This window comes from Neoarius graeffei, chromosome 3, assembly GCF_027579695.1.
Source record: "Neoarius graeffei isolate fNeoGra1 chromosome 3, fNeoGra1.pri, whole genome shotgun sequence".
Classification (NCBI taxonomy): domain Eukaryota; kingdom Metazoa; phylum Chordata; class Actinopteri; order Siluriformes; family Ariidae; genus Neoarius; species Neoarius graeffei.
In genome coordinates, this window is record NC_083571.1 from 10,519,149 (window position 1) to 10,538,968 (window position 19,820).

Here is a 19,820-nt window from a genome sequence, read left to right on the forward strand (position 1 = left end):
AAAATCCCAGTGGCTCGATGTGCTCAGCTAATAGAGACACATCCCAAGAGACTTGCAGCTGGAATTGCAGCTCTACAAAGTATTGACTTGGGGGGGGGGGGGGGGGGGGGGGGGGAATACTTACGCACACTCCAGATTTCTGTTTTTTTCATCTTAGTTATTGTTTGTGTCACAATAAAACACTTTTCACCTTTAAAGTGGTCGGCATGTTGTGTAAATCAAATGGTGCTAACCCTCCAAAAGTCCATTTCAATTCCAGTTTGTAATGCGACAAAACAGGACAAACACCAAGGGGGATGAATACTTTTTTGCAAAACACTGAACACCTCACCCTCAGAGTGATTCCGTATAACTGAAAAGTTAAAGCTGTACTCTTCTTACCCCGGGGCATCATGGGAGACGGCTGGTTGAGCAGCGTGGCCAGGCCGTGGTAAATGGCCCCCTGTTTGGCCACCTCCAGAGTCACCACCGAGCCTGTTCGGGTCATCAGCTCCGCCGCCCTGCCGACAAACACACAAACACGTCTCGGCAACAGAGCCACGCCGACAAAGCGCTCCCGGATCCCTGTGGAGATGTTTCTACAAGACCTCGCGCTTTACTTCTGGCAGAATGTCAAACCGACGAAACCACGCTGGCGTCGAGCGTCACATTCCTCAGATTTATAACTTCAAACACGATTAGAAAAGCGTAAACACCATCTGCTTTGAATCGGACACAAATCCTCCGTCTGAAACTTCAATGAACTTGCTTGGGGTTTTTTTTCCCTTCGTAATTATAACTGCGACGGGACAAAACTAGATTTTATTGACAGACAAATGAGTATTTTACTAAACCGAGCAGCTCTGGTTCAGAACACACTGTTTTTTTTTTTCCCCTGGAATGACGGGAAGAGCAGCGCCGAAGCTAAAGGGCTGACATCAGGACGAGGGATGTTTTAATTTAGGAACAAGTTCATTAACAAACCTCAGATGGGCGTGTATATATTTAAACTTTTTTTTTCCCCCCCTTTTTGTCTTCATGTTCATTCGCTGTGCTCCTGAATTCTGATTGGTCAGGACGTGTTACGTTTCTATAAATCACAGGTTAATATCAATGTGCTCGTTCTAATACGTTATTGTTTCCATAGTAACAGCTTGCGCAGAGATTTGCCACATAAGCTGATTGTAAAACGCGTGTAACTACGGTATATGCGGGTCATTCTAGAATTCGGGGTACGTTTTGCCAAGATGAACCTTTTCCACAATTTTCCACAAAAGAAATCTTTATGGAATCAGTTTTGAACAGGAACGACAAACTTTCACCAACAGCGATGCTTGATGTACGTTTTCGACCCAATTTATCCATAAAACATTTAGCTAAATGACTCCCACCCCTCCCCCCACATTACTGTCTGGCTTCGACTCCTGATTCAACTCAAAAAGTGATTCAGTCTAACGATCTGTTTTTTTCGAGCTTATTCTATTCACTGTTATAAAAGCAACTGCATAGAAAGTCTATTTTCTGTATTATGTGAAATTTCAGTCATAAAAAATATATATATATTTTTTAATCCGGCCCAATGTTCTCGTCAACTCTGTTATAAAAGTGCATAAAATCCACAAAGACTTAATAATAATAATAATTCACATGACAACTGCAACAAGTGATGTCACTTCCTGTGGCGGGAAACTTCAGAAAGGCAGTGATGGAGAGAGAGAGTTCTGTTTCTTCGCTCAGTAATTTGAACAAAATGTTGAGGATTTTACACCAACAGCACATTAATGATTCGTCAACTCTGTTGTGATATTGGAGCGAACCTCGCGCTCATTTTCTCAAAAAAAAACAACAATACGATTAAAATCCGTAACATTCTGTTTTAATACGTGCCACATGGTCGCTAGTTTGACGTTAGAACGTGGAGTCCAGACACAAAATGGCGGGAGGTGTCAATTCTGTTAACAGATTGCCCGGCTATAGACCCTTCCCACGTGACGTCACGACAAACACGGCCGCCATTTTGGACATGAACTACCAGTAGTCTACCGCAGCCAACAACGAGGAACGACGGCGAAGCGTCGAAAGGAATATAGCCATCAAAGGAAGTTTTTACTTTCAGCAAGACTTCCATCATGCCGTTATATTGTTGTGCACCTGGATGTAGTAACCATCAACACACAAGGCAAGATTTATCATTTTATCGGATCCCAACAGATGCTGACCGACGGAGAAGATGGATGGTCTTGAAAATATTGGCAAAATGATGTTTATTGACATAGCAATCGTGTGTAACGGGAAGCATTTGCATATCCGAAGTGTTGTGTTTACATCAAAGATAAAATAAACCGATATGACAACGACTGCTGCTGCCAGGTTGGGGACACAAACTAGTAGAAAGGAAGTGTGCCAACAGTGCCAACACACTTCCTTTGTGGTCGATTCTGCTTTAAGGTAAGATGCAGTTAATTATTCGTCTGCTGTGGGTTTGGAATCGGTAGCCTGACCGATTCGTTCATGTTTGTGGTGCCATTTGTTTGTTGACGCGTGTTGAAATGGAAGATTGGTTGTTGACATGATTTCCAGTGATGCTTTGGTGCTGCTGTGGATCAGATGTGTTGAGTAGCCTGACTGTTTTTTTTTTTTTCTTGCGTGTGGTATCATTGTTGACGCGAGGTTGTTTTTTGAACATGCCAATGCGGACACGATTTCCCCTGATGAGTTATGACTTCAGACGCGATGCGTGTGTGGAGTCCGCGTGATGTGTGTGTAAGATAGGCTTCTCATGTGTTTGGAGATCCGCGCTCTGAGACAAGCGCAAGCACACACCCCCCAAGGGAAAAAAAAGGGACCCCCCGAAAATATCGGCATAGTTCGAACACTGGGTTGGAGAAAGTAATGGCAAATAGTGAGTGCACAAACCATAGAAGGTAAACTGTACACAGCGCCAGGGCAGTGTGATGGTATGTCTACTTTTAGATTGTGTTAGCTTATCAATGAACGCACTCGTCACTCGACGAGTTTCACGTCTTTACGGCGGATACTTAAATGTGTGTTAGGTATTATTGTTGCAGTCTAAGCAGTCATTGTAGCAGCTAGATGAGCGAGAACCGAAAAGGTCTGTGCCATAAACCGTTATTTCTTCATGTCCAAAATGGCGGTCGCGTTTACGAAGGTCACGTGAGTGAAAAGGGTCTATAGCGATCACAGAGTTGACGACGGAGTCGACGCTTGAAATGCAAGGAGACTCGACTTCAAGTAAGCTTGCCATCACCTTACGAACAGAATACGGCAGACATCCGGCAACGTTAAACAGATGAAAAGCGCGACGTGTCGTTCTTCAAGGAATAAAATGTTGTAATGATGATCAGATTGCTGTGGAGTCGGAGGAATAAAACAACAAGAGGACTTCCTGGAATAGGAAAATAATAGGGCTGTAACGATACACCCAACTCACGATTCGATTCGTATCGCGATTTTTGACCCACGATTCGATACACCCACGATTTTTTTAAAATGTTTTTTTAAAGTAGTAAATTTGACTTATTAACATTTACTTACTTACATTAACTATTTAATAACAAATAATTCAGACCACTGCAGAGAATGAGTAATATGTATGCAAAAATGAACAAATGTATATCCAAAGATTGTTTTATTTCTCAAAATAATACTGTTGAGCCGGAAGCTCTGTTTTTTTCGGTTCTGAAAAAGTCATTTTTCCAAATCGTGTAAATCCGTTAAGATTTTTTTTGGGGGGGGGGGGGGGGGTGGCTCTCTCACTGTCTCACTCTCATAGGGCCAATGATTTTCTGTGATTGCTGAAAACAGATGGAAATTACAGAATTTTTATGGTGAAACGTTGCTCGCGTGTCAAAATGTAACTGCCGCAGAAGGCTTCCGCCCAAGCAGACATGCCTTCAGTGTTGCCAGATACTGTAACGTTTTCCACCCCAAAATATGTTCAAAACCAGCCAAAAAGCACCTAAAACCGCCCAATCTGGCAACACTGCATGCCTTTCCGGTCAAGTGATTGTGATTGGCTTGTGGCACACCTAGCCAGCCAATGAGCTGCTTGTTTACAGATTCGCTCCCCGCGTCACAACCAGAATGGCGACCGCTTAAAAGAAATGAATGCTCTGCCAGTGGCGAGTGCGGACGATGCGTGACTTGCAGAAGATTGTCGCAGGTCGGCGAAAAAACGACTTACTAATAGATATAAAAAATAAAAGTAATTTAAAATGTAATTTAAATAAAAAGTAAAGTATTCATAAATTGAAGTTTGGAAGCGCATCTGTTTTTGGGCTGAGGAGAAGTTTGAAAGGGTGTACCGCGATTCTGCCTTCTTGTATCGCGACACGGATCGTGGCTCTGCGTATCGCGATTTCGATACGCATATTGTTACAGCCCTAGAAAATAACCAACTTTCATTTCACCACCTGTTATTATGTTGATTATTTTCCGAGAACAGCATACCCCCAAGTGTTTTGTTTTATCCCTTATTTATCCACCAGAGACACCGGATATTACATGCTTAGCTTTAACTTTCAGAAATCCAGCTTAAAAAAAAAAAAAAAGGGTTATGAAAGTACCTCTCCTGAGAGAGTCCGACTAGACTTCTCCCGTCCACGCTGAGCAACTGATCTCCAGCAGCCAGACGGCCGTCCTGAAAAACACACACAGTGTTATTTTACCGGCATGACATAAACCCATCGTTGGCTCCACTGAGCTCATGCTTTGTATATTTATGTCCTCACCATGTCTGCAGCTCCTCCTTTGACGACAGACTTGATGTAAATGCCAAGTTTCTCCTGTCCAGCACCCTATTAAAACACACACACACACACACACACACACACACGCGCGAGCGATTAGAAAAGGAAGACCGAATTTCCCCTACATTCCCGTTCCCATAATGGATTCCAGTGTGAAACGCTACGCTCTCGAAACTCGCGAAAGACACCAGGACGACAAAGGGAGCCCAGATTATTGGTCACCAGATGAAAGCGAGCTTTTGTGGTGCAGTCATGAAGATCTCCTCCCCGCCAACATTACACGATTCTCCCCCTCTCCTTACACGTCCACGTCTGACAACGAGCTCCTTGAGATGCTGAATTCGGCGGGCGTGACGCCATTTCCTGCCCAAAACGCAGGAATGTTATAGCGGCACGGTAACGTCGCTCCGCCTCGGAGCCTCACAAGGCTTTGCTTTACTTTTACGACTCCCTTTTATGTCATGTCTGTTGTGCCAGTAGCCTGGATTCGTCATTGCAAGTCGCCGCCGCCACGTGAAATCCCCCTGGATGCTGCCAGAACGGCGTTAAACGCGATTCGAGGCTTCGTGTCCGCTTCCTGATCATCGCGCTGAATAGCGTCCACACCTGAACGGCACGGGTGTGAGGGGTGCGAACGGTGCGCTTTTATAACGTTACAGTACGCAGGAATGAAAGCTGTAAGAGGGAAACTGATGAAACGTCGCACCACACGCTTCATCGGCAGGATCAGAGGAATCATCCGATTCCGTCAAACGTCTGGATTTGTCATTTTGCGTGCCATCACTGAAATCATGGCTCTGATTGGTTGGTTGTTGCCCTAATTAGTTGCCCCGTGTATCATCTTTAAAGATGTATTAAAGACTGTTTCATGAACAGCCGATCTCCAGACTTAAAAGAATATAGTAATGCGTCGACAGGATTTTTGACGTGCATACGAACGACGTCCGTGTACAACCACCGAGAACCTGGTTGTAAGTGAAGGCAACGGATCTCATAAACACAACAAAATCTGTATCTTTATTTTTTTTTTTAAGATTTTTTTTTGGGCTTTTTTCACCTTTATTGGATAGGACAGTGTAGAGACAGGACAGGAAATGAGTGGGAGAGAGAGACGGGGAGGGATCGGGAAATGACCTCGGGTCGGAATCGAACCCGGGTCCCCGGATTTATGGTACGGTGCCTTAGCCACCTGAGCCACAATGCCCCCTGTATCTTTATTTACATAAGACAGACGGGTTTTTATCCAGTGCTTCGTTTTAGTTTGCTTCTGAAAAAACAAACGTGGGATTATTTACTAACACGTTTTGCAGAAAATACTGATAAAAAGCGTTTTCTAAACATCATTGGCTTTTTTTTTTTTAAGCTGAACGATTTCTTACTCCGCACACTCGTGTAAACTATGGAATCAATTTTGTGCCAAAATGTTCATACAATACTTTTGAAATATCAAACAAAAACGATAAATCAAAATTTAAAAAAAAAAAAAAAAGTCAATTTTTTTTCGACTGGCAAACAAATTATTCGTGTAATCGTGCAAAATATCAGTCTATTACTCTGCAGAAACCTTTTATTTTTGTTCCGCGTCTTTCTCAGTTTTGTTTGACGTAATTTATTTTGGTTGCGATTCCAGCTTTCTCGTTTGCGCTCCCTGACTTTTTGCTTGCAGTTTTGGCACAAACTTCACGTGTGGGTGGGCTGTCCAGGAATGCATTCCCATTGGCTAACTTGTGTTTGACTGACAGCTACGTACGCTCAGCGATTCCCCCGGAGGCTGTTGCGGCCATTTCCTACTCGGATTCTGGCGGACTGTTTGACGAGTGACCGATCCATTGACGGTAAACAAGGATGGAGTGGACTTCAGTGGCGACTATGATATTGAATTAATTCAACAAAGGGTAAGTACGGGACGTATGTGTTGCAGTAGTGCACATTATGCAGGCGTGTTTAACGTTAGCAAGACAGCTATTATATTGGGTAGTGGAGCCAAGGCTAACATTTGACTTGCCACGAAACACCTGCATAATGTGCACTACTACAACACATACAACACATCTGTCCCGCACTTACACTTTGTTGAATTAATTCAATATCATAGTCGCCACTGAAGTCCACTCCATCCTTGTTTACCGTCAATGGATCGGTCACTCGTCAAACAGTCCGCCAGAATCCGAGTAGGGAATGGCTGAGCGCAGCTGTCAGTCAAACACAAGTTAGCCAATGGGAATGCATTCCTGGACAGCCCGCCCACACGTCAAGTTTGTGCCAAAACTGCAAGCAAAAAGTCAGGGAGCGCAAACGAGAAAGCTGGAATCGCAATCAAAATAAATTACGTCAAACAAAACCGAGAAAGACGCGGAACAAAAATAAAAGGTTTCTGAAGATTAATAGACTGATATTTTGCACGATTACACAAATAATTTGTTTGCCAGTCTAAAAAAAATTGACTTTTTTTTGTATTTTGATTTGTCGTTTTTGTTTGATATTTCAAAAGTATTGTATGAACATTTTGGCACAAAATTGATTCCATAGTAAACAATTATTGTACAGTTCAATAGCAATTAAGAGCATCTTTCCTTAGCTTGAGATGATCTAAACCTACCGCGGATCGATATCGATTAGCTCTTACGTGCGATAATATTGGATGGTAACTATACAGTCGTGATATAAAGTGAAAGTGCTGGTTCACTGCTGTCCACCAGGCGCCCAGCAGAGTCACAACATCATAAACGTTGTGGTGGTGGTTCTGGCACATGGCATGCGATGTCAAAGAAAGGAATAAATATGCCTTCGTAACATCTGCCAACGCTGTCAAAAGACGCACGCGCCCTCTTTCGAACGCTGACGTAATCAAGCCGGAAGTTTTGTTTTGATAGCGATCAGGAAAGTTTAAAAAAAAGTAGGCAGTAATCATCATTTAAACTCGTTTTTGTGCAATACTTCGTTTGGAAAACAGTTTTCAAAATGGTGGCGCTGACACTTCACGTTTGGAAGTCTCGCACAAGTCTCGTGAAGATCGTGCGGATAAGCGACGCCTGCCGTGGACCAAACGAACTAAATTCAACACGGCTAAAAACCGAATAGGCCGATAAGTATAATATTTAATTGCAATTAGTTGCCAATACAAGTCACAATATAAGGTTACTAAAACCGAAAACGTCACTGAATAACACGTTAATTAAGAAATAAAGCAAGTTTAAAAATGACTTCAGTTCCCCTTTAAAGGCAGTGACTTTTTTTTTTTTAAACCTAATGATGTGAAACCTCATGAAAGAGAAACTCTGATGAAAAACATCACCGACATACTGAACGGCTAAATTTTAGAAATACCTTAAATCATTAGATATACATTTTAAACTAAATAAATAATTCAAACCAAGGAATATTGGCAATTATTCGATTCACATTCACTGGATATGAGCAATTGTGCGCTCGGATTGGCTACTCTACTACTAGGCTCATATGCTGTGCGTAGAGAAAAACAAAATGGCGGCGCGCATCAAGTCATTCATATATAAAATCACTTTGTTTTCAAGTATTTAAAAGAAACAAATAGCTAAAAGAATATAGCTCTCCCCCCCCAAAAAATGCAACAAAATATGGAATAAAAGTATTTGATCGTAAGAACATATTTTTTTTTCGCGGTGCGGTTTCCATCAAATCCTGCACTCTGATTGGCTGGCGAGCGGGTCCGTATCCTATGGTACGGACCCCGGTTACGGGCCTCTGGTGACTTCGCTCGTTCACAACAACAACAAACATAGTAGCATTTTTTGTCAACATTTATCTTCGCATTTCTCAGTATAACAGCATTAATTTTACAGCATGGATAGTGATAACGACAGTGTTCACAGCGAAAGCGAGTTTTACTACCCTGAGGAAGAAGAAATAAAAGAAAACATTTCAGGAGAAAGCTAAAAACCTGTAACTGTTGCTAACGCCGAGCAAAAACATGGCTGAATCCTGAATGACTCAATTTTGTATAAATAGGGGACTACATAGGCGGCAAAATGTAGTTTTTTTCCTGCCATGGAAGTGCACTTGTATACCGAGGAGGAAGCCATTTGCATTACAGCCGTGAATGAGGATTCAAAATGGCGGCTCGGCTCGGTTTTCCTCGGCCCTGAATACTGACCTCGGCCCAGAGGGCCTCGCTCAGTACTTTCAAGACCTCAGTCACGGTATTTCACCATACGGACCTCCCAGCTGGTAAATATATCATATATTTATTTTTCAAGAATTATCATCGTATTTTTCACAAATTACTCCTGTCATTTCGCCGGTTTGTTTACATTCTAAGCAGAAATTATTTTGTCGGACTTTTCGTATAAAAGTTTTTATTGATCGAATTTGCAAAAAATAAAAATGCTCCGTTTCCAAAATCCAGTGAATGTGGATCGAATAAAACAGTTATTCCACTCAATCTCGTCGTACATCGCTAATAGCTGACTCGGTGCTACGCGCCTCGTCAGCTATCAGCTCATGTACGACTCGATTTCATGGAATAACTGTTGAATAATTTATTTAAGAGATTTGAAGTTGAACTTCATCTCAAGCCACACAACCAGCGGCGCATTACAAGGCGTTCGAGGTGAACCCGCCCTTTCGGAGCTCCTTGATCTTCTCTAAAGCATGAGATGGAGCCGTGATCGCACCACTAACCCCGGAGCAAACCGGCGGAATAGCTTCCATATCTGGACGTTCTCCAAACACACACAACGCTGCTGGAACCAGTTTTACAGGTGAATAGACGGCAATTGAGTGCGAAACTGCGGTTTATTGTTTCGATGAGGAAGCTGCTGCTGCTGCACGGGGAAACGGAGCACGGCTTACGTTATTAAAAAAAAAAAGTGAAGGATGAAGGCGAGGAGCAGACTGTGGGCTGAGATGGAAACAGAATCCGCCTGGGAACTGCTCGCAATTTCTTTCAATAAAGACCACCGGAACAGACGCCCACCCACAGCACCGACCATCAATCACAGGAATCCACACACACACACACACACGCTGCAGGATTAAAAACCGTCCACATACTGAGTATACGATCAAGCGCGCACGAATATGATTGATGCCTATTCGAGGGTGGATATTCAGACAAGCGAGGCTGTTTAACAGGAAAATTTTTCCACGTCACCACGTGTTTGGGAATGACGATTAAATCAAAGAAGGGAAAAAAATAAAAATGCAAGCAAATCTCCAGTGGATCGAAGTTTAAATTCCATGAAAGAGCCGTGGAAATTATATATTTAAAAAAAAAAAAGATTTTTAAAAACGTCCCTACGACACGGTCTGGATACCAAATCACGAAAAACATGATAGATTATACATCGACACCATCGTAGGCTCCGCCCACAAGAGGCACTTTTCATACAAGGGAACATTTCAGAGGTCCAGAGGGAGCGTCCAGGGTCCGGCGGACACAAAGACGCCAAATACAGAAAGGCCCCCTCTGTTCGTGCATCCTGTTACTCTGAACACAACAAGGCAGGAATCGGAGCACTGGACCCCCCCAACACACACACACACACACACACACACCATCACGTCACGGTTAAGCGCTAAGAAGTTATTCGTTTCCTTTTGTGCCTTAAATTTGTCTGCAGGTCAGCGAGACACCCGACACCTGCTCTCCAGCCGAGTTGTTCACACGCTAGCGAGTAAATAACTGAAGGTCACATGCGAGAACGAGTTTCTCCGAACGCTACAGAGAAAAGCCACAGAGGGAGAAACTCGAGCGAACGCTCACAACAGCACAGAGCAACACGAACACAATTTAAACCTTCAATTTAGCTTTTTTTTTTTTTTTTAATTGCATCGCGACATCAGAAGGTGTTGCTCGGATACATATTTAAATAATACTGGCTGTTTTTTTCAACGTGTATCAGATATATTCCATTCAGCTAGCAGGATACCGAACGAGTCGAAGACGAGTAGCTGAATGGAATATATCTGATATACCACGAAAAAACAAACAGCCATTATTATTATTATTATTACATACGCATTCCTTTCGGGTGTTCGAGGCGTCTTTCTCTTTCAAAATTCTCTCAAAATCTTCCGTAGTTTTTTTTTTTAACGACGCAAACCTGGCGGCCATATTTGTTTACAAATTGTCCCAGTCGCTCGCTTGCGTGGAAGTTTTACGTCTCCGACGTGTGACGTCATGTTGCCTTGACAACCGTGCAATATCGTAAAGTAGGGCTGCACGATTATGGAAAAAATGATAATCACGATTATCTTGATCAAAATTGTAATCGCGATTATTAATCGCGATTATTCTTGATGTTAGGGAAATCACTTACGTTTTATTTCACTATATTCAAACAAACGATATGAACAGCTTTCAGTGCAGAATGAAATTTAAAAGAGAAATTCTGATTTCCAAATGACAAATAAATGAAATTTATCCAAGAAATTACCAAAGGATGAAGGAACTGAAAACTCAATTGCAACAATTGCATAGCATTATACTGAGGCCTACAAGTTTTTAGCTAGAAAGAGCAGCCTATCAACATGCTCTGGCTTTAAACATGAGCGAAGGCAGGTCACAGCATTGCCTCCAGTGCTAAATAGTCTGTTGTTCCGACATAGTTAGCTTTTCTCTCTCACCTCAATCTGCTACCTACTCTCACGCTATCACCCCTTGAAGAAGAAACCGCTGCACTGAAGCTCTGCGCACTTGGCCAGTGTTGCCAGATGCTGCTGACGTTTTCCAGCCCAAAATATGTTCAAAACCCGCCAAAATGCACTTAAAACTGCCCAATCTGGCAACACTGCACTTGGCTTGCTTGCTTATTTAGGCGGAGTAATGAAACCTTACCGCGTGGGTTTCCTCCGGGTGCTCCGGTTTCCCCCACAGTCCAAAGACATGCAGGTTAGGTTAACTGGTGACTCTAAATTGAGCGTAGGTGTGAATGTGAGTGTGAATGGTTGTCTGTGTCTATGTGTCAGCCCTGTGATGACCTGGCGACTTGTCCAGGGTGTACCCCGCCTTTCGCCCGTAGTCAGCTGGGATAGGCTCCAGCTTGCCTGCGACCCTGTAGAAGGATAAAGCGGCTACAGATAATGAGATGAATGAAACCTTACATGCGTCGGTTCGCCCCCTAATGGTTTGGCTGCGTACTGGTCAAAAAGTGCTTGATCAGATATGCAGCAGAGCTCGCATTTTAAATGGAAATAAATCGCGATTTTCATTTAATTTAATCGTGGCAGCCAAAATCGCGATTTTCGATTAAATTCGATTAATTGTGCAGCCCTATCGTAAAGCATATTCGACGCTCATTCTCCATTGGGTAGAGTGACGTAATAGACGTAGGATAAGCGATATGCTAACAATATTGCATGCTATCGAACCAAATGAATGAAACCCGCTCGAAGTGAACAGAACACGTGGTTTTATTCCATGGAAAAAGTGTCCTGTATGGATAATATTTAAATAATATGGGCTGGCGTTGAGTGAATATCAGATATATTCCATTCAGCTAGCATGATACTGAATGAGTTGAAGACGAGTAGCTGAATGGAATACATCTGATATACCACGACAAAAGCCAGCTATTATTATTATTATTAATACACACTCTTCATATCAGCGTTCTCGAATGCTGATGCTGGCTTACCCGCGACTTGGTGCTGTTAGCGCTGCAGTCCAGCTACCTTCCAGCTGGTGTAGTGTCAGCGCAGGCCAACGCTATTATTATTATTTTCCCTGTGTAATTTACTTAGCTACTTTTAAAATCAACATCGACAGCTACATACAACAGAGCGACCTGGCAGCCTAAATTCTCTCAAAATTTTCCCGCTTTTAGCGAAGCAAACCTCACAGCCATGTTTGTTTACAAACCATCACAGTCGCTCGCTAGCGCGCAAGTTTTACATCTCCGATGTGTCTCTTTTCCAGTTTTTCGATGGCATGTTTTTCTCTTGTAAATATGCGTGAAGAATATAATGAAGTTTCGGTCGCCTTTCAGGCGTTCAGCGCGTCTTTAGTTTCAGTTTTCAGTTTATTTATTTAGTGCTTAAACCGAGCACTGGAACAGCCTCGTCTTAATGTGCGTTGTCTTGACAACGTGCAATATTATAACAATATTGCATGCTCATTCTCCATTGGGTAGAGTGGTGTGATGCATGGAGGATAAGCGATACGCTAACAATATTGCATGCTATCAATAAACTTGCTAGAAGGGAATAGAATACATACATGTTATTTACCAGCCGGGAGGGCCGTATGGTGAAATACCGTGACCGAGGTCTTGAAAGTACTGAGCGAGGCCCTCTGGGCCGAGGTCAGTATTCAGGGCCGAGGTCACGGTATTTCACCATACGGACCGACCTTAAGCTGGTAAATAATATATTTATTTTTTTCTTTACCAAATTCTAACAGAAAACGAGAGCGCCCAAAAAGGAAAACCGAGCCGAGCCGCCATTTTGAATCCTCATTCACCGCTGTAATGCAAATGGCTTCCTCCTCGGTATACAAGTGCACTTCCATGGCAGGAAAAAAAAACTACATTTTGCCACCTATGTAGTCCCCTATTTATACAAAACTGAGTCATTCAGGATTCAGCCATGTTTTTGCTCGGCATTAGCAACAGTTAGAGGTTTTTAGCTTTCTCCTGAAATGTTTTCTTTTATTTCTTCTTCCTCAGGGTAGTAAAACTCGCTTTCGCTGTGAACACTGTCGTTATCGCTATCCATGCTGTAAAATTAATGCTATTATGCTGAGAAATGCTGGCAAAAAATTATAAGATTTTTGATAATCTTATAAATAAATCTTATAAAAAAGGATAAATGTTGACAAAAAATGCTACTATGTTTGTTGTGAACGAGCGAGTTGCCAGAGGTCCGTAACCGGGGTCCGTACCGTAGGATACAGACCCGCTCGCCAGCCAATCAGAGCGCGGGATTTGATGGAAACCGCACCACGAAAAAAAAAGTTCTATTACATGGGGGAAAAGTGCCCTGTATCACCGATATTTCACTCCGATGACGTCACTCCTAGCGTTTTCCCGCTGACTGGATGCGCGCTGTCAAAATGGCGAACCGGTTCAAAATTAAAATTCTGTTGATTAACTTGTGCATTTTTTTTTTGTCTCAATGCAATACAATACAATAAAGACGCATTCATTATGTTCACTTTGCTCAGTCGCGAAATATATTCACAACTCGAAGATGAACTTCGTGCCTTCGCACCACCGTGCGATATCCTCTGTATATCATATTAAAGCACTTGTTCTAATACACTACCGTTCAAAAGTTTGGGGTCACCCAGACAATTTTGTGTTTTCCATGAAAAGTCACACTTTTATTTACCACCATAAGTTGTAAAATGAATAGAAAATCTAGTCAAGACATTTTTCTGGCCATTTTGAGCATTTAATCGACCCCACAAATGTGATGCTCCAGAAACTCAATCTGCTCAAAGGAAGGTCAGTTTTATAGCTTCTCTAAAGAGCTCAACTGTTTTCAGCTGTGCTAACATGATTGTACAAGGGTTTTCTAATCATCCATTAGCCTTCTGAGGCAATGAGCAAACACATTGTACCATTAGAACACTGGAGTGAGAGTTGCTGGAAATGGGCCTCTATACACCTATGGAGATATTGCACCAAAAACCAGACATTTGCAGCTAGAATAGTCATTTACCACATTAGCAATGTATAGAGTGGATTTCTGATTAGTTTAAAGTGATCTTCATTGAAAAGAACAGTGCTTTTCTTTCAAAAATAAGGACATTTCAAAGTGACCCCAAACTTTTGAACGGTAGTGTACGTCATCGAGGGATCGTATTGTATCCCAGACATCAACGAAATGTAATGTGCTCTGTACGTTTTCTTTATGGTTTATTATTTACGAGGTTTTTTTTTTTTGTATTGACTTCAACAGAGTGATAACAGGAACTCACGGATGTTCCGCAGCATTAAAGGTAACTATAAATATTACTATAAATACGATACAATAAAACGTATGGTTGTTATACGTCTATTGCTGTGTTCACACTTATACCGGTACGAAAGTGGTATAACTGTATCGATACAAAGTATACCGGTACAGTTTAGTGCATCTGTCCACACTAGCGAGAAATGTTTGCGGTTTTCTTTCACGGTAGTTGAAATGCGCGTGTGCGAAATGTTTCCATGGTTACCGAGTAACTTCCTTCCAAGAATATACGGCATCCATTATTCCGTGATCTCGAGAAACCAAAATTATTTCACGATCTCAGCTGGATCACTCAGTGCGTTTACATGCACGTCCAAATCGAGCTACTGTCGGTAATCGAGCAAAGGGCCCCAGCAGGGGTGCCAGAGAAATCCAATCCTACATGCACAAGTGAAATCGGGCTATTGTGCAAGGTGCATTGTGCACCCGAGCCACACGTGGTGCTACACGCCCCATCGTGTTGGTTCACTTCCGGTTGTCGTCATGAAGAAGAGCTATAGTGTTGCCAGATACTGCTGACGTATTCCAGCCCAAAACATGTTCAAATCCGCTAAAATGCACTTAAAACCCCCCAATCTGGCAACACTGGCAGTTCCGTGTTCAAGCTGTTAGGCTTGCTCTAACAGACTGTATGGCTACAAACTGTCCGGCGCAGACCACTGTTTTGTAAGACAACTTATTTTGCACAATAATATTTTTCTAAAGTCCATTTTTTGCTTACAAAAAAATATATTTTTTTTGCTTACAATTTAACTTATGTCTTAATAAACACACAAAAAGTTCAATTGTTTTGTTTTTATTGACATTCTTCAGATGTTGGACATATATTTGTGTGTATATACACACACACACACACACACACACACACACACACAAATACAATGACTTGTTTATGTACACAATTCACAGCTATGCAACAGCTGTACAGATGTATTTGGTGATACAGTAAGTGAGTTAAATTTTAACAGTGCAAACAATGCCACAAAAAGAAAAGATTCATGCCGTTGTCATGCCGACCGAGGCTGTTGTGTTTCCCTTGTGGTCACTCGTCACTTCCGGAAGGGGCAGTGCTGAAGTAAGTAGCTCGAATACGTAGCTCGATAGGGTTTACATGCACTAAGTAGCTCGGCAGAAATCGCATAAACTAGGTCGTGTAGCTCAATTCCGAGAAATCAAGTTCGGTTCAATTTCAGCCGAATTAAGGTGTATACATGGCATTTTGAACTTCGATTTCAGTCGAGCAACGGCAGAAATTCGATTCTCTCTATGTGCATGTAAACGCACTGACTGTATCTCCGTCGGTAGAGACGAAGCCGGGCCAGTCTTCTGCGGAGGTGCCGCGGACTAATTTTGAAATGATCCCTTATTAAAAGACTTAATGCAATCTCTCCCTGTGTCAACCCCTGATCAAAATATTGCCTTATTAGGTGATCGATTATTCCAGACATTCTAATGACCAAAGTTGCGTCTATACAGAATGAGAAACAGCCCCAAAGTCAGCATATCACAAGTCTCTTGGCGCTCCTGAATGAACCATTTCTCAGCTGTTTACTCGAGATCATGAAATAAATGTTTTGTTTTCTCGAGATCTCGAAATAACGGTTTTGTTTTCTCGAGATCTCGAATTAGTTGTGTTGTTTTCTCGAGATCCTGAATTAATTATGTCGTTATCTCGGGATAACAAGGTGAATAAAAAAAAAAAAGGATTATACGAAGGGCCTCTCTCGGCTTCCGTACGGATGAAACAACATGTGTGCGCTTTTTGTTGTCAATGTACAGTCTGTATTTCTGGTGGTCATTTATTCAGTTGAATCGTATAAAACGCGCGAGGCAGTTGAGAAAGAAACAAACGAATCTCCGTTCTTCACTATTTTATTCAGCGAAGACATCGATTGAGGTGTGTGACTTTGCGCATTATATTTGTATCGATACAGAACCGCTTCATCTGTCCACACTACAGCGAAGCGCGACATTACCGATACTGTACCGGTTAGAAACCCATACATTTGTGGGTTTCGTACCGGTATAGTTGCTAGTGTGGACAGGTGTTGCGGTACGAAAGTAGTTTCGTATCGGTACAAAATCCCTAGTGTGGACAGGGTATATTAAAATGTTACACAGTTTTCCTTTTGCACCAAGAATAACGGGCCATTAATATCCCCCCCAAAGAAAGAAACACTGAAAGTCACATTACTTTCACTTCCCAACAGTATGAGGTGAGGTTCAAAGCAGAGGACCTTCATGGGTGATTACCGACAGGGTAAATAAGAGCATTTTAGCTCGACTTGGAAGCAGTTCAAGCTTGTCTTTGGCAGGCGGTTTCAGATCTGAGCTACGAATCACAGCGAGAGGGCATGAGGCTCGAATTTACTGGAGGCGTTTATTGACTCCAACAAAGTCACGGCATCTTTAAATCAATCTCAAACTCAAAGTCTGTAAAGCTGCTAATATGGCGTTTCTTCTCGGCTTATAAAGCAGCCACGGTGGGCCACGTCTTCGCTCTGGGGTGCAACAGTTTCCGTGAGCGAGTTTATTTGCGCTAATTATTAACTGAACATGGGCTTGAGACGAAGTAAAACCGAACTTCGTTCACAGATTTGGTCCAAACGCGTGTTTCAAACTGCAGCGTCTTCAAACTGCTGATTATTAACATCTGCAGAGAGACAATTACAGACAGCACGACACCAAAGCATGCTGTGGCGAGTCTGAGTGTGGACGTAAACACACACACGGATTGACTTAAGCTTTTATAACTATAGTCTTTAATCTAAAAAAGGACCTACAGGCGAACAAGCTGACTCTAGTGTGCTTTTAAGGTCCAAGACAATTTATTAGCATTTCAAAAACAACCAATGAGGGCTAGTTAATGTTTTTTTTTTTTTTTTCCTTGAACGAGTCTCTGAGTAAAAACAGTCTGTAGAGCGTTTAGCAACAGTTTATCTGGACGAGTCGACCTTCTATGGACTTTCTCATCCCTTGACCCATCGTAACTTCAACTTCAGCTCATGTGTACTCTATTGAGGATGAGCATGCTGCTTTATAATTTGTTAAAAAATAGCCTCAATGAGGCTGGAGCACATACCGGTAGCAGCCACCGTTGTCGCTGTACGAGTAGCAATTTTTTGTGAAATTGCACACGACCCCTGTGTAGCTGTATCCATGGCAGATGGCGCCACCCGGTGAAACAATTCTTCGTCTTTAGAGTCTTCTGGGTGAGTTTCAGTGAAAACGTCCCAGCAGTTTACAGATAGTAATGTTTGGTGTGACGAGTCACCCAAAATCTTCAAACGCCCATGAAACGGTAAATATGACAGGTGGCGCCGCCATCTTGACAAATTTTATACACACCCACCCGCGTAACATTCCATAAGAGTTTGATCAAAATCTGATCACTCCTGTAGGAAGAGTAGCGATTTTCATGAAATTGCGCATGACCCCTGTGTAGCCGCAGCCACGGCAGGTGGCGCCACCTGGTGAACAATTCTTGCTGGAATATGTCTTTAGAGTCTTCTGGGTGAGTTCCGGTGAAAACGTCCCAGCAGTTTACGAAGAGCAGCGTTTAAATGTGGAGTCGCCCAAAAAATTTCAGACGCCCATAAAATCGTAAACATGACAGGTGGTGCCACCGTCTTGACAAATTTTATGCACAGGCGCCTGTCGTAGTAGTCGCGATTTCTGTAAATTGTAGACGGACGACGCGTGATCGCATAAGCTCATCCGGCCTGGCCTGCGGCTGGATGAGCGAAAAACGACCCTTTTTGAAACCCTTCATACCGTGTTATACCAGGATACACTTGTCATGAATACCCTGTTATGCAAAATACACTGCATGGCCAAAAGCATGTGGAGACCTGACCATCACACCCATACGTGGTTCTTCCTCAAATAGTTGCCACAAAGTTTGAAGCACACGACTGTACAGAATGTCTTTGTATGCTGGAGCATTACAACTCCCCTTCACTGGAACCAAGAGGCCCAAACCTGTTCCAGCATGACAATGTCCCCGTGCACAAGACACGGTGTATCAAGTTTGGAGTAGAAGAAATTGAGTGTCCAGGGCAGAGCCTCGACCTCAATCCCACCGAATCCCAACTTTGGGACGGACTAGAATGCCGACAGTACCCCAGACCTTCTCACTCAACATCAACACCTGATCTCACAAATGCTCTTGTTTCTGAAGGAGCACAAATCCCCACAGCTATGCTCCAAAATCAAGTGGAAAGCCTTCGCAGAAGAGCAGAGGCTCTCTTCATGCACACAGTTCTGGAATGGGATGCGAGAGTAGGGTTGCACAGAACAGCTCTAACACTTGTTCAACACTATCATGGCAGCACAGTGATACAGTGCGGTGTGTTCCTGGTTCAATTCTGAGCTTGGGTTACTGTCTGTGTAGTGTTTCATGTTCTCCGTGTCCATGTCGGGTTCCTCAGAGTTCCTCGGGTTTCCTCCTACCTCTAAAAACATGCTGGAAGGTGGACCAGCTACATGAAATTGCCCTGATGTTAGGGGTCTCGTTCAAGGTGTATTCCAGCCTCACGTCGTGTGTTAGATTCTGGGATGGACTCCGGATCCCCTGCCACCATGATCAGGATCAAACACTTCTCAAAGATGAAAGAATGACCACTATAAGTTTTTTTTTTTTGTATGCCACGTTGACCGTTTGTTGATGATTTGCTGATAAACAATGCATCTTGGATTGCATTATTCATCTGACGCAGATTTTCGTTTTTCTCACCAACATTATTATTTCGGGATCTCTCCAAGTTCTAGATTTCTCCTGTTCCTTCAGATGTTTGCCTTTTGCAATTGCTTCACTGTCCTGATAAACATCTTCACCAATAATACACCTCTGTTTCTGTTCACACGTCGTCTTGTTAATTACGCACGATTTCGACTCGAGCTTGCGTCCCCGATTATCACCTTCCTGTTTATTCGCCGTTACGCCACATCGTAAGTGTAGCTTATTGCATCCAGGGCTGTCGTTGAATAAAACACTGGCTGCATATGGGTCAGCCATTTCTCACTTGCTGGACCTGGAAGCGTTCGCAGATCTCCGTGAAGTGTCAGCTCACTGGTTATAAGCAACAGAGACATTCCGCAAGCAGAGCGCACATCACGTCTACCTGCTGTCTGGTT

At 42.8% G+C, this 19,820-nt stretch overlaps 1 protein-coding gene across 12 annotated transcripts in view; it reads right to left on the bottom strand.

Moving 5' to 3' along the window:
- Positions 1 to 19,820, bottom strand: part of afdna (afadin, adherens junction formation factor a) — a 348,820-nt gene that overhangs the window by 61,312 nt on the left and 267,688 nt on the right. For all 12 annotated transcript variants that reach the window (XM_060916385.1, XM_060916383.1, XM_060916384.1 and 9 more), the window contains 3 exons: positions 4,731 to 4,796; positions 4,566 to 4,639; positions 382 to 500 (listed from right to left, as the gene is read on the bottom strand). In XM_060916385.1, coding sequence (XP_060772368.1) covers positions 382 to 500; positions 4,566 to 4,639; positions 4,731 to 4,796 — 259 coding nt within the window. The remainder of the gene's footprint in view (positions 1 to 381; positions 501 to 4,565; positions 4,640 to 4,730; positions 4,797 to 19,820) is intronic.